Source organism: Mobula hypostoma, chromosome 1 (assembly GCF_963921235.1).
Source record: "Mobula hypostoma chromosome 1, sMobHyp1.1, whole genome shotgun sequence".
Taxonomy (NCBI): domain Eukaryota; kingdom Metazoa; phylum Chordata; class Chondrichthyes; order Myliobatiformes; family Myliobatidae; genus Mobula; species Mobula hypostoma.
In genome coordinates, this window is record NC_086097.1 from 227,951,826 (window position 1) to 227,967,357 (window position 15,532).

The following is a 15,532-nucleotide window of genomic DNA, read 5'->3' on the forward strand; positions in this document are numbered from 1 at the left end:
TAGGTTCTTGATTAGCAAGGGAGACAAAAGTTACAGGGAGAAGGCAGCAGAAGGGGTTGAGAGGGACATTACACAGTCATGATTGAATGGTAAAGGCACGATGGGCTGAATGGCCTAATTCTGCTCCTATGTTTTATGGTTGGAAATATTAACAATGCTGTCACATGTCCCTGGTGTACAGATGGTTCCCCTCACTTCCGGGGAGTAAAAAGTTGGTATGTGACAATGGAATAGAATCACTTTAGAAGGAAGAAGTGTGCCAAGACTTTGTGTTAAATTTCAGGATGGGGACTTCTGTGAGCTACTGATCACCTACACAAAAGACGGAACTGAGAGGTTGTTTTCAATTGTGATGTTGATCTTGGAAAAGATTGAGCGTGACAGGAGGTAAGGATCAGTACATATCCGTGACCTTATTTGAACTGAAGCCACAAAGCTTTGTATACTGTGATGTTGTAAACTGTAGTCACCCTCATCTTGCCATATCTCACTGTGGATCAATTATGCTCATTATATCTTGCTGGGTCATGGCTGGGGATCCTAATAGAGAAATCTATGATGTTAGCTAATAGAAGCCACTTATCTTGGATTTCTCATTCATCAGTCCAAAGGAAAACACCTCCCATTTCAGCAGCAATCTCGAGATGTTACTTAGACATTGGATCATCACCAGGGCTGATGGCCTTAGTTATAACAGGCATTACAAGGAGGGTGAAGAATACTTATAGGATTGAATGATTTTGATCACTCCATCAGGACCCAATTTCTTCCTTTTATCAGCTTTTAATTTGAAAGCAACACACTTAAAATGCTGGAGGAGCTCAGCAGGTCAGGCAGCATCTATGGAAAAGAGTAAACAGTCGACATTTTGGGCCAAGACCCTTCTTTGCGACTGAAAGAGAAGGGATGAGATGCCCAAATTAAAAGGTGGGGGGAAGAAGGCTAGTAGGGTGGTGAAGCCAGGTGGTTGGGTAAGGTCAAGGGCTGGAGAAGAAAGAATCAAAGAATCTGATAGGACAGGAGAGTGGACAATAGGAAAAAGGAAAGGGGGGAGGACCCGGGGGAAGTAATTGGCGGCTGAGAAGTAAAAGGTTAGAGTGGGTAATAGAGGGGGAGGGGAATTTTTGTTCACCAGAAGGAGAAATCGATATTCAGTTCTGGATTACACTTTAACATTAATATTCTGAGGACCCACACTCAACATTTTAAAAACCTTTTCTAACCCTTCTGAATGGTCCATGAATACATGAACACGACCTCATAGTTTGTCTTTTTGCACTATTTACTTATTTTGTAGCTTATCGTGATTTTCATGTCTTGCACTGTACTACTGTCACAAAACAACAAATTTCATTGCTCCCCCTAAAGCACATACTGTATATACTTAGACAGCCAAATACAAAATTCTGGCTTTTTTTTACCTGAAAGGTTATATACAACCACCATGTGACAGACTAATCACTTAGCTGATACACGCAGCTGTAGTTTTGAAAAATCCTCTGTGTCCTTCTGTAGGATGCAACTGTTACTATGCAATGGTGAGTAAATGCAACAATCTCATGCAGAACAACAATCTCACTCAGAACAACAATCCTATAGGTCACAACAATCTCATACCGAACAACAATCCCATACATCACAATAATCTCACATCTCACACTGAACAACAATCTCATACTGAACAATAATCCCATACATCACAATAATATCACACTGAACAACAATCCTATACATCACAATAATCTCACACTGAACAACAATCTCATATAGAACAATAATCTCACACTGAACAACAATCCCATACATCTCAACACTCTCATACTGAACAAGGGGCTCGTCCTGAAATGTATTTTCGTTTGCTTCCCGCAGACTTTTGCATTGTAGAATTCTGTCCTGATTTTGACACTTTCCTTTCTGAGCATCTCTTTTTAAATTTCAACCCTGATTTCCTGTTCACTTCATGTTTAAACCTGTGAGAAGAAAGAACCTGTATTGTTAATAAAAGTACGCAAAGCACGGCAGGACACAGCAGGTCAGGCAGCATCTGTGGAGGGAAATGGACAGTCGATGTTTCAGATTGAGACAATTCACCTTGACTGGAAGGATTGACTTGAAGGATCTCAACCTGAAACACAGACTGTGTATTTCCCTCCACAGATGTTGCCTGGGTTCCTCCATCACTTTGTGTGTTGCTCTCTATTCCAGCCTCTACAGTCCCTTCTGCTTGAACTTTGAATTGTCTTTTATTCCTTTACATTGTTGTCAAGGTCAGGATTACTCCTCTAGAAACGTGGGCCCTGACAAAAAAATGTTCCAGAGAGCAATTAGGAGTCAGTTCATTGCTGTGACTTCAGAATCACATACACAAGATCAGATGGGGATGGGAAATTTTGTTTCCTTGAGATATTGTCAATTTGCTTTTGATTTGCAAATTGAGGGAAAACAAATAATAAGTTTGTAACGCTAATAAGTAATGCTAAAGGATATTTTGTTCGACCTGAACAGGCAAAAAGATCTCAGTAAAACATTTTAGTCAGTTTACCATGGCAAGCTGGGTGTATTTGTAACATCCAATTGAGATTTTGCCTTTTGTGAGTTTTTGAAGACTTGCATTAATGGAATTAAATAAATTGATTCTTGGACTAAGTTTTATATTATGCAGTTAAGGATTGATCATATTACTTGATATCCATTTACTTTCTATTTACAAAACTGAAATAGATCTTTTTTTACTTACAGTATGTTTTAATTGATTAACAATTCAGAACAAAATGTCCTTTATCTTGACTGATAAAATGTTTCATGCTGATGAAACTTCGTCAATGCATAACAAATAATAAGTGTACATACCAAAATGCCAACATCGCGATCCACCCTCCTCTGATTTTTTCAGCCAGGATTCATTCCAGGAGTTGCCAAAGTCGATCAGCAGGACTAGTTGCGTTAGGATGAAACAAAAAGCACCAGCTGAACCAATTCCAAATGACACTAAATGGGGAATAATATTTGATCTTCATTAAAATAAACTGCAAATACAGTATACTAGTCTACTTCATCCTTAAGTTTTACTTTTATGTAAAATGTCCACATAAATGAAGGTCTCATCAACCATGACCTGCCATAAGATTCCTTCTATCTGGCATCTCTGTGAGTCCGTGGGCACCTCGTTAGGCTAAAACTGCGTACCATTTCTTGCCATTACTTGTCATAGTCACCCATTACCTCTTAATTCCACAGTAGTATGCATCAATCTAGAATAATCTTTCTGACATTTAATGGAACATCTCATCTCCCTGGATGTGTACACACACACACACACACACACACACACACACACACACACTTACTTTATCCCAAAGCAACATTCTAAATTATTCTATCAAACCCGGATGTGGAGGCGGTGTTAAGATGGCACTAAACGGCAACTCCTTTGCTTGCATCTTCAGAAAAAGCTCTATTTCCATCTTAAATATCTTTATTTTTTCCTTCAAGGGTTCTTTTGAAGACCCTGGCCTGGAGTTAAACGCAGACTGCGGTTCTTTGCGGGAATGGGACCAGTTCTCGGGGTTTCAGGACTGGCCGTTATCCAACAATGCCAAGGGTTCGGCCTGAGAGTCCCGCTTGTATTTGGAAGCCTAAGATCTCGGGGCTCTGGAGACGGGCGGATCGAGGGTCGGTGTCACGGCAGGAGACCTGTGTGTCGTCGCGGGTGCCAGAAAATCTTTCACTGTGGGCCTGAAGACCCAAGATCTTTGTGATCTTCGGGCACAAAGCTCATAAAAAAGTAACAAAACGGACTTTTAACATCGTAAACCAGCGGGTTGTTGTTATGTCTCCCCTCTCACTGTGAAAATGGGGGACACCTCCCTCTCCCTTATTAGGGAGAGAGAGAACCTATGGTTTGTCGAATGCTGGATGAAATGCGAAGCCTTTGGGGTAACTGCAGCTCTATGTCTTTGCTATTACCTAGTTCACGCTTGTGCTAGGTGGTGGTGTTGATGTTTGCTTTATGTTTTGCCAGTGGGGGGGAGGGGGGATTGTTGCTCGCACGTTTAACTGTCGTTCATTCTTTAGGGTACTCCTCTGTTTTCGTGGATGTTTGCAAAGAAAAAGCATTTCAGGATGTATATTGTATACATTCCTCTGACATTAAATTGGACCTTTGAAATGTCCCATCATGATTCTGGTTGCTGCGTTTGGCTTTTAAATTGATAAGAGTCCTACAGCATGGAAAAAGGCCATTCCTCCCACCATATCTATACTAACCAATGGAGTTTTTCTTCTCAGTCACTGTAAGGTCTGGAGGAGAGTTGTGCCATAATTTACCATCGACCCAGCCTGCAAGTTAACCCTTAGGGAATCATGCATGAGGACTCCCAATCCCTTTGCATGTCTGATTTCTGAATTTTATCCCTGTTTTGAAAATAGTCTATATCTTTATTCATTCTACCAAGGTACACAACCATACACTTCCTGACACTATCTGCTACTCCTTAGCCCGTTCTCCTAATCCATCTATTTTCTTCCGCAGACTCCCTGCTTCCTCAACACTAACTGCTCCTCCACCTATCATTATATTGCCCACAAATTTGGCCACAAAGCCATCAATTCCATCATCCAAATCACCAACATATAACGTGAAAAGACGTGGTCACAACACCAGTCCCTGCGGAGCACCACTAGTCACGGGTAGCTAAAAGAGAAGGCCCATTTTATTCCCACTTTTTGCCTCCTGCCAGTCAGCAGATCTTCTGTCGATGCTGGTATCCTTCCTGAAGTATCACGGGCTCTGATTTTGCTTAGCAGCCTCATGTGTGGCACCTTGTCAAAGGTCTTCTGAAAATCAAAGTTACTAACATCATAAGATGATGAAAGGCATTGATGTGTATAAGATGATGAGAGGCACTGATCGTGTGGATAGTCAGAGGCTTTTTCCCAGGGCTGGAATGTCTAGCATGAGAGGGCACAATTTTAAGGTGTTTGGAAGTAGATACAGAGGAGATGTCAGGGGTAAGTTTTTTACTCAGAAAGTGGTGAGTGCGTGGAATGGGCTGCCGGCAACGGTGGTGGAGGCAGATACAATAAGGTCTTTTAAGAGACTCCTGGACAGGTACATGGAGCTCAGAAAAATAGAGGGCTATGGGTAACCCTAGGTAATTTCTAAGGTAAGGACAATTTCAGCACAGCTTTGTGGGCCGAAGGGCCTGTATTGTGCTGTAGGTTTTCTATGTTTCTATGTTACTGACTCTCCTTTGTCTATCCTGCCTGTTATTTCCTCAAACAACTTTAACAGTTTCGTCGGCAAGATTTCTCCTTAAGGAAACTACTCTGACGTAGGTCTGACTTTCATATGACAGAAAACTTGACTTTTAGACTTAGGATCAGAATCTGGTTAATCAATGCTTTGAAGAAACAGACAAATTGAAATAAGGATAGTTCATGTATAAGAAAACAAGTTAAAGCAAATGCTACAAATCTAAAATCCCCTTTAGTACTCAGAAGGGTCAGTTCCCTCTACAGTTTTGCCATACCTCACACACAGCACATAAAAATATTAAAACAATAATATTAATAGATAATAGAAATATTTCAAAGATGTACAAGTTGATGTAACGTATATATACAACATATAGTTAAATATAAATCAGTACAATGCTACTGGTGCTGCCATTAATAATGTATACTGGATGACAACAGGATATTCAGAAGTCTCACAGCCTAACAGTTCTTATTCTTATACTGCAGTACCGTCTGACCGACAGTGGGAGGTCAACTAGGTTGCAGGACAAATAGGAGAGGTCTTTGCCAGTGCTGAGGGCTCTGCAGTTACAGTATTTCTGGTGTATGTGGGGGAGTGGGAGTGAGATGCCAATGATTCTCTCTGCACTCCTCACAATACTTTTCAGGGTCTTGTGGTAGATGCTTTGTAGTTCCCATATCAGATAGTAATGCAGCTGCTCTCAATGCTGTTCCAGTGGGATATGGTTAGAATGGGGGTCAGAAGCCTCGCTCATCTCAATCTCCTCAGGAGGTAGAGGTGCTGCTGTGCTTTCTTGACTAAAGTGACGGTTTGGGGTCCATGATGTGCACTCCAAGAAGCTTGGTGCTCCTGATACTCTCCACAGAGGAGCCGTTGATGCGCTGTTGGTAGTGGTCAGCCTGCACCTTCCTGAAGTCCATGATCAGGAACTTCAGGAAGTTCCATGCATTTCAAGATGGCAAACAGTCTGTAAACCTCTCCCTCCCTCTCTTAGACAGAATCTCCTCTCCCTCCTCCCCTATGGCCTACTTATGTGCCATATATAAATAAGTTTGACTGGCTTGGGGACATGATGACACCAGTATGTGGATGTCTGTGATGTTAGTTCCATATGCGGGGTGTGAGAAAGTTGTCTTTTCACTGAGTGGTGATCTCCAGCTGACGACCGGCAGCTGACCTAAGGGCACTTGGATTTGCAGCAGACAACAATGCCAAACAGGAAACCATGTCTTCCTGTAAATCTCATTGAAACTTCTGGGTATCCAGTGTCTACTGTGAAAGGGCAATTGGAGTTCAGGGAAGATAGGAGGACATCCAGGAAAGACTGAATAGCTTGGGGAAAGTCTGCACAAGGAGTGGCAATTGGTCACCCAACCCACTATTCTCTTGTAGAGGAGACACCTGTCAATGACCACGAGGATGAATAAGAGAAGACAATCCGAAGGCCTTCCAAGAGGTGGGATGAAAGATGGGCCCACTAATTTTTGCTCTATTATAAGCCCTCTCTTTGGCTTTTATGTTGACTTGACTTCTCTTGTTAGCCACGGTTATGTTATCTTGCCTTTAGAATATTTCTCCCTTTGGGATGTATATATCCTGTGCCTTCTGAATTGCTTCCAGAAATTCCAGCTATTACTGTTCTGTTGTCATCCCTACTAGTGTTCTTTTCAATCAATCTTGGCCAACTCTTCTCTCATGCCTCTGTAATTCCCTTTATTCCACTCTAATACTGATACATCTGACATTACCTGCTCTTTCCCCTATTTCAGAGTGAATTCTATCATATTATGATCACTTTCCCCTAAGGCTTCTTTTACCTTAAGCTCTCTGATCCAGAATTGCTGATCCCCAAGTGGGCTCAACTACAAGCTGCTCTAAAAAGCCATCTCATAGGCATTCTAGAATTTTCCCCCTTGGGATCCTGTACCATCCTGATTTTCCCAATCTACCTGCATATTGAAACCCCCCATGACTATTGTAACATTGACCTCTTGGCATGCATTGTCTACTTCCCATTGTAACTTGTAGACCACATCCTTACTACTGTTTGGGAGTCCGTATATACAACTCCCATTAGCGTCTTTTTACCTTTGCAGTTCCTTAGCTCTATCCACAATGATTCAATACCTTTTGATCCCATATCACCTCTTAGTAATGATTTGACTTCATCTTTTGCCAACAGAACAATACCACTGCTTCTGCCTTCTTGCTTGTCTTTTCGATACAATGTGTATCCTTGAATGTTAAGATCCCAGCTATAATCTTCTTTCAGCCATGATTCAGTGATGCCTACAACATCATACATATGTAATGTCCTGGCTCATATTTTTACTGTTATGCTGTATGTATTTCATTTTGGCAGTTCTGTAAGAGCAGTCTGTTTTGTTTTTAGCTTGTTTGGGTTATTGTCAAAGATAAGAGATGAGGAGAAATATGTGCCATCCAATTAGGATGGTCGAATTAAGGGGAGGTTTGTCTGGTGAGGGACACTAAGGTTGGGCTTGGGTCTTTTTGTTCAAGAGGAGATGAAGATGGAAAACGCAGGAGAGAAGAGGTCATGGGATTCGACCTGAAGTGGGACTGTGATTTGACAAAACCAGGGGTGAAATCAATTGAGAATCGTAACTATGGAGAAACTGTGAGCTTCAACTTGTACACATTAGACTGTTTCATTAAAATGGACCTTTTTCTTTTTTTTTGTTCTTTTATTTACTAACCCTTTGGTCAAATTAAGAATCATAGAGATAATCTTTTAATTGTACATGGTGTCCTATCTGTTATTTCATGGCACTGATTTGTAACAGGGTAGCAAGTTACATAGCTTCCACAGAAACTGGGGTTGGGATGGGAGACCGCCTCAATTTCACGAGTTTGGCGGGGCCGGAGGTTTTTTCCCCTAGACTTACGCAGCCAAGGAAACATTGCCCCTTTTGGGAAACCAACTATTTCATCCTCAACAATATCATCCCCCCGTCAAATTAGTTTAAATCCACCCAGACAACTCTAGCCAACCTGCCTGCAAGGATGTTGGACCCCCTCGGGTTCAGGTGTAACCCGGCCCTTTTGTGCAGGTTATACCTTGTCCCCACGTATGCAAAACCTTGTCCTAAACATGCACGTCAGTAAACCACCTAACAAAGTGATGTTACAAAATGCCCTATAATGCATATAGAGCTTAGTCAAGATGGCACTAAATGGCAACTCCTTCGCTTGCATCTTCGGAAACAGCTCTATTTCCATCTTCCATATCTCTATTTTTCCCTTTCAGGGTTCTTTTGAAGATCCTGACCTGGAGTTACACACTGACTTTGTTTCTTTGCAGGAATGGGACCCACTCTCAGGGATGCACAACTGGCCGTTATTCAACATGCCAAGGGCGCAACCTAAGAGCTCAGCTCACCTTTGGAGGTCCAATATTTCATGGCTCTGGAGATGGGCAGATCAAAGGTCGGTGTCCCGGCAGGATATTGGTGTGTCGTGGGAGTCAGAAGATCTTTGGCTGTGTGCCTAGAGACCTGAGATCTTTGGGCACAGAGCTCAGAAAGAGCAACGCAGTGGACTTTTAACATCATAAACCAGCGAGTTGTTTGTTATGTCTCCCCTCTCGCAGTGAAACAGAGATACCTCTTTCTCCCTTATTAGGGAGAGAGAGGGCCTGTGGTATGTCGAATACCAGGTGAACGAGTAGTCTTTGGGGTACTGCAAGTATGTGTCTTTGCTGTTGCTTTGATGCACACTTGAGTGCTTGGTGATGAGTGCCGATGCTTTTTTTTTGGCTGGTGGAGGGAGTGGGGGATTGTTGCTTGCAGCCACTTACACATGGGAGGGAAGGGAGCTGGGGGTACTTTGGGGTTCGAACATTTAACTGTCATTCATTCTTTGGGGGCACTCCTCTTTTTTTGTGGATGGTTGTGAAGAAAAAGCATTACAGGATGTATATTGTATTTGTTTCTCTGACATTAAATGTACCTTTGAAACCTTTGATCTCCCAAAATCACAGGCTCATTAACCAATTCAATGGTCTGATCTCCAAACACTTTTCCAGGCTTTTGACAAACTTATAGCATTCAGAAGTATAAGGGTACTGACACTGTGATTACAGTCTCTGAGGCTGACATGACAGCATCCTTCCGGAGGGTGAACCGACAGAAAGTATTTGGCCCAGACTGGGTGTCCGGCCGAGTACTGAAGGCCTGTGCTGATCAATTGGCTGGAGTGTTCACTTATATCTTTAACCTCTCACTTCGGCAGTCTGAGCTAGCCAAATACTTCAAGCTGGCTTCAATTATACTGTTGCCTAAGAAGAGCGTAGTAACCTGCCTCAGTAACTATCATCCAGTAGCACTGACATCCACCATGAAGAAATACTTTGAGTGGCTGGTTGTGAAACATATCAACCTCTGCGTAAGGGGCGACTTGGATCCACACCAGTTTGAACTACAGAAGATGCCTTTCCATTGGCTCTTCACTCAAACCTGGAATATCTGGACAGTGAAGATGCATATAATCTGAACGCTCTTCATTGACTACAGCTCTGCTTTCAAAACTACTATTCCCTTGAAACTAATCAATAAGCTCCAATAACTTCAATACCTCCTTATGCAACTGAATCCCTGATTTCCTCACTTGCAGACCCTAGTCAGTTTAGATTAGCGACATCATCTCCCCTACAATCACTATCAATATAGGTGCACCACAAGGCTGTGTGCTTAGCCCCCTGTTCTACTCACTTTATAATTATGACCATGAGGCTAAGCACATCTCTAATGCCATATTTAAGTTTATTGATAATACCACTGTCATTGACTGAATTAAAGGTGATAATGAATCAGTGTCTAGGCGGGAGAATGAAGACCTGCCTGGGTGGTGCCACAACAATAACCTCTCACTCAGTGTCAGCAAAAGGAAAGAGACTGCAGGAGGAAGAAACTGGGGGTCCATGAGACAGTCCTCATTAGGGTATAAGAGGTGGAGAGGTCAGCAGCTTTGAATTCCTTGGTGTTATCATTTCAGAGGACCTGTTCTGGGTCCAGCATGTAAGTGACATTACAAAGAAGGCACAGCAGTGCCTCTACTTAGAAGTTTGCAAAGATTTGGCGTGTCATCTGAAATTTTGATGAATGTTGATAGATGCACGATGGAGAGAGTCCTGACTGGTTGTATCATGGCATTATATGGAAAGACAAAAGCCCTTGAACAGAAAAGCCTACAAAAATTAATAGATATGACCCAGTCCATCAAAGCTCTCCTCACCATTGAGCACATCTAGAAGGGGTGTTGTCGCAGGAAAGCAGCATCATCATCAAAGACCCTCACCATCCAAGCCATGCTCCCTTCTCACTACTGCCATCAAGGAGAAGGTATAGAAACCTCCAGAACTGCACCACCAGGTTCAGGAACAGTTATTACCCCTCAACCATCGGGCTCTTGAACCAGAGGGGATAACTTCACTCACCCCATCACTGAACTATTCCTACAACTTATAAACTCACTTTCAAGGACTCTTCATCTCAAGCTCTCAATATTTATTTCTCACTGATTTATTATTATTATGTTTGCTTTTTTTTGTATATGTATAATTTGTTGTCTTTTGCACATTGGCTGATTGTCCCTCTTGCTGTGTGCATTTTTTCATTGATTCTGTTGTGTTTCTTTCTACTTACTGTGAATGTCTGCAAGAAAATGAATCTCAGGGTAGCATATGGTGGCATATATGTACCTTGATAGTAAAATTATTCTGAAAATATTTTTGATGGGAAAGTTGATGTAAACTGCACCTACCTATCTACTTGCTATTAATTAGGTTTATCTTTGCACGAAGTTAATATAGACCAGTAATAAAGCTAAAGAATAAAATTGTTGCTACGTCTCAATAACGTTTATAGGAATCCAGTACTGCAAATGTATCCCTGCCAGATCTTTCTCATGAGACTGAGGGATTGGGATCCAGCCAGCATCAATCACTCTTTATTCAACGCTCATGGTGGTGGCCTTCATTCACCCCTCTCAAAACCTCCAGTTCACTTTTGTTTCACAGCTGTACAAATTGCTCATTTTTATTCCTATTACAGACTAAAACTTGGACAGAAACAAGCTAAATTGTGAACAAAAACATATGTTCTCATTTTGATCAATTGTCTTTAATTATCTTAACTTCACCAAATAAAGTATACTGTCTTGTACAGCTGGCACCTATTATCTGTGAAAACTTGCCTTATTTCTCAATAGCTGCTTTTGCAGAGCATTTTAAATCTTTGCTTCTCTGTCTTACCCCTCTCTACCTTTTAAATGGCTCCACACCGACTAGATGAGCCAAAGGGTCTGTTTCTGTGCCGTACTCTTCTATGACTGTAAGACCTCTTATGAACAAATAGTCCAACAGCATTCTTGACATTTTCAACCCTCCTATGCTTCTTCACCTATCACTGATTGTCGTGTCACCTTCTTCCCTACAACGTAAACAAAAGTACAATTGAAAAGTAATGACACAATTCAAACTCATGTATTCCATCAAGACATTATACATAACTCTGCTCTCAGAACAGCCAGGAGAAACATCAGCAAGAGGGCAAAGACTGCCTATGCACAAAAAATTCAAGAACATCTGTCCATGGCCAGTGGCACCAACACCAATCATCATAAATTGCTTGGAACAGCAGGCAATACCAAAATCTCTATTCCTGCTACACTAGACACTCACTGATATGCTTACTGACAGAACCACTGCACGACAGATACTACAGCATTTGTCACACACCTGGTCCTGACACACCTAGAAAACCAGGTCACTTATTTCGGAATGCTCTTTGTGGATTTCTGTTCAGCAGTCAACATGATTGTCTCACAGACCTCAGTGAACAAACACCTACTCCTCAGTCTAAATACACCACTGGGCAACTGGGTGTTGGATTTCTTAAACAACAGACCATAGTTAGTCAGGATGCACAAACGATCCTCCCTCCCCATCATACTCAACACAGATGCTCCCGCCCCCAGGGCTGTGACTAAGCCCATTGCTGTACACCATGCTCACACACGACTGCACGGCCAAATACTCGAGTAAGCACATTGTCAGGTTCGCTGAAGATACAACAGTGGTGGGGCTCCGCCAACGATGAGACGGCCTACAGAGAGGAGGTGGTAGAGCTCAAGGCCTGGTGCCAGGCAGATAACTTCTTCCTCAATGTCAACTAGACAAAGGAGATAGTTGTCAACTTCAGAAGAACTCACATCACGCACACCCCTCATTACATCAGCAACAGAGCAGTTTCAAACCCCTGGAGTGCACGTCTCGCACAAACACTCATGGTACGAGAACAAATCCTACACAATCAGGAAAGCTCACCAATGGTTCTACTTTCTGAGGAGGCTGAAGAGGACGGAACTATGTACATTTCTACTCACACCATTCTATAGAGGTGAACTACAGAGCATCCTAACACACTGCGTCATTCTGTGGTACGGAAACTGCACTGGAGCGGACAGGAAGGCTCTACAGCAGGTAGTCAAACTGCCTAACACATCACCGACACCTGCTTACCTGCCATCAAGTACATATATATAGAAAGGTGTCAGAAAAGGGCTAGAAACATCATGAGGGATTAGACTTATCCAGCTCATGGAGTGTTTGTCCCACTCCCATCAGAGAGGAGGCCACGTAACATCCAGGCTAAGAATACCAAGCTCAAAAACGGTTACTTCCCTCAAGTAGTAAAACTGGTCAAAACCTCCACTTCTTCACCGTTAACCCACCACCACCACTTTATCATTTCCTGTCAAAGTCACATAATGTCCAGACACCCCTGTGCCTAGCTTCACTTTATGGACATACAATCAATGTATGTATGTAAGCTATCTTACATGTTTATAGTTATTGTGCTGTTTTAATTATGTTCTTAATTTTATTGTATTTTTTGTACTGCATCAGATCTGGAGTAACAATTATTTCATTCTCCTTTACACTTCTCTACAGGAAATGACACAAAACAATTTTGAATCTTGAATATAATATACAAGTTGATCACATACGTTCGATCCCTTAGCTGATTTTCTCCTAGGAGGTGCTTCCCCAGTACTGAAACATTGGTAATACAAGGCAAATGACCTTCAGCTGAGACAGCAGAATATCCTGGATGATAACTTCAACAGGCATTGATTCTAAAAAGCCCCACTTTTAAGTGCATCATTAGTCTATAGCTAGTTTGTCAACAGGCAACAGAGTGAATATGTTGGGAATAGTTTTGCCAAAATCCTGAGAGAACGATATTGTTTAAGTTCCATAGGCCCTGTCATTCTCTGAAGGGAGCCCTTCCACAATATCAGTGCTCTGCTGAAAATTACGTTTCAAGGTTGCCTTGTTGTACAACCAGCTTCTACTCCAGGCTTAAGTCTTAGCTACTTGAGTTTCAATGGAAGCTGAACAAACAGCTTCATGCCGAGTTCCTAAAATGACCTGATGGAGGAGACCAGTAACTCCATGCTTGACAGCACGGTGCAGTAAGGGGTGAGAAGTTCAAGGGGATATTAGAGGAAGGTTTTTTACTCAGAGAGTGGTTAGTGCATAGAATGCACTGCCTGAGTCAGTGGTGGAGGCAGATACACTAGTGAAATATAGGAGACTACTAGACAGGTATATGGAGGAATTTAAGGTGGGGGGTTATATGGGAGGCAGGGTTTAAGGGTCAGCACAACATTGTGGGCCAAAGGGCCTGTACTGTGCTGTACTATTCTATATACCAATTACACCATCCTTCAATTCATTACAATCATGTCAACTGTCTTTCAAAAATATTTTGTCAGTCAGTTCTCACCTCAACAGCGCAATTCATTATTTCTCAAACATGGATTTAGTTCTATTGCAAGCATATCCATAACTGATAGCTTATCCTCACGAGAAGTTATTCTCCCAGGACAAGTCACAGTACCCAAACATGTTCTCTGCTTTTCCACGGAACACATCCCATTTTCTTCCAGGGTAAGAATGGTGCTGGGTGGCTGGGGGTGGAGATATGTCTCTACCAAAGGAAGAGTAAAGCGCTCCTTCCCTCCGCTAGCCTGGAGGTCACTCTTGGGCAAGATGTAGCTCCTGCTTAGCTACCACTTCCCCATCCCCTCTCTGCCCCAATCAGGGTCACATGAAGCCATGGGATTGGGTGGTGGTGGATGGTTGTATGGGCAGCTGGTAGATATCACATGTCCTGGTTATACGACCACTGACGCGAGGCAGACAGTTTCTGAAGAGTACTAATATTGGCTGGAGTCATTCATCTTGTAAAGGCACTGCCCAGAAGAGGGCAATGGCAAACCACTTCTGCAGAAAATTTGCCAAAATAATCATGGTCATACAACCCAGCACATAATGAATGATGGTGCATAACAGCAGGCAAAAGCAATGAACGGAAGGAGCATGCTTACAATTTTCAGCCCTCAAGGAGGAGATAGTGGTGGTCATTTTGGGAACAAGCAGCACTAAGCCTCTTTTTATAGTGATGTTGAAAAGGTTGTGTTACGTACCCCGTAACTGGGTTGCCAAACCAGCAGAAATGGATCACTCAGTTGGAGTCTGGATTACTAGAACTAAGAAAGTTTTATTAAAGAAACAAGCAACACAGTAATCGAAAGGATAATAAATGCAACAGTTCAGGAATGATAAACACACATGTGCACAGAATTAAGATAACAGGATCAATCAAGCTCTATCGTTGTCTAGGGGTAAATGACCAATTTCAAAGTGACGCAAAGTTCAGTCCGATTTAGTTCAGTTTGCAGTAATCATTGCCGTGGCGATGGACAATGTGGGGGGGAGGAGAGAGAGAACGAGAACGAATGATCATTCAAAACGGCTTCCACACACAGACCTGCGATATTGCTCACAAGCAGCTTTCGGGCGAGTCCTTTGTGATGTCACCTGAGGTCACCGACTGTGACCCCTCCTCCAGATGCGGTCGATCCTCTGCAGTGAACCTGGCACCCAAGCAAGGGCGGACACACACCGGGTTCCCGCTGATCGTACCTTTCCACCCTATGCGTCTAAGGCTGATCCCGCGATCAGCCGTCCAAGAGCTTCCCACCGACTTGTGAGAGGCGCACCGCTTCCAGGGTCTCGTTACCTCGGGGTGTCGTGTGTGTTGCCTTAGCGAACCTGTCCCTTTTTATCCCCCTGCTGGGGTATCGCGTGTCCATCACTTCAAACAGTTCAGGGTTCAAAGGGGGAGCCAATCTTGACAATACCCAGACTGATGGCTCCTTCATTAACATCTCCAAATGCTGCTT

At 42.7% G+C, this 15,532-nt stretch overlaps 1 protein-coding gene across 1 annotated transcript in view; it reads right to left on the reverse strand.

Annotated features, from left to right (window-relative positions):
- Nucleotides 1-15,532, reverse strand: part of LOC134343386 (serine incorporator 1-like) — a 92,828-nt gene that overhangs the window by 30,992 nt on the left and 46,304 nt on the right. The window contains exon 5 of the mRNA XM_063042092.1: nucleotides 2,851-2,988. Within this exon, the coding sequence (XP_062898162.1) occupies nucleotides 2,851-2,988 (138 nt within the window). The remainder of the gene's footprint in view (nucleotides 1-2,850; nucleotides 2,989-15,532) is intronic.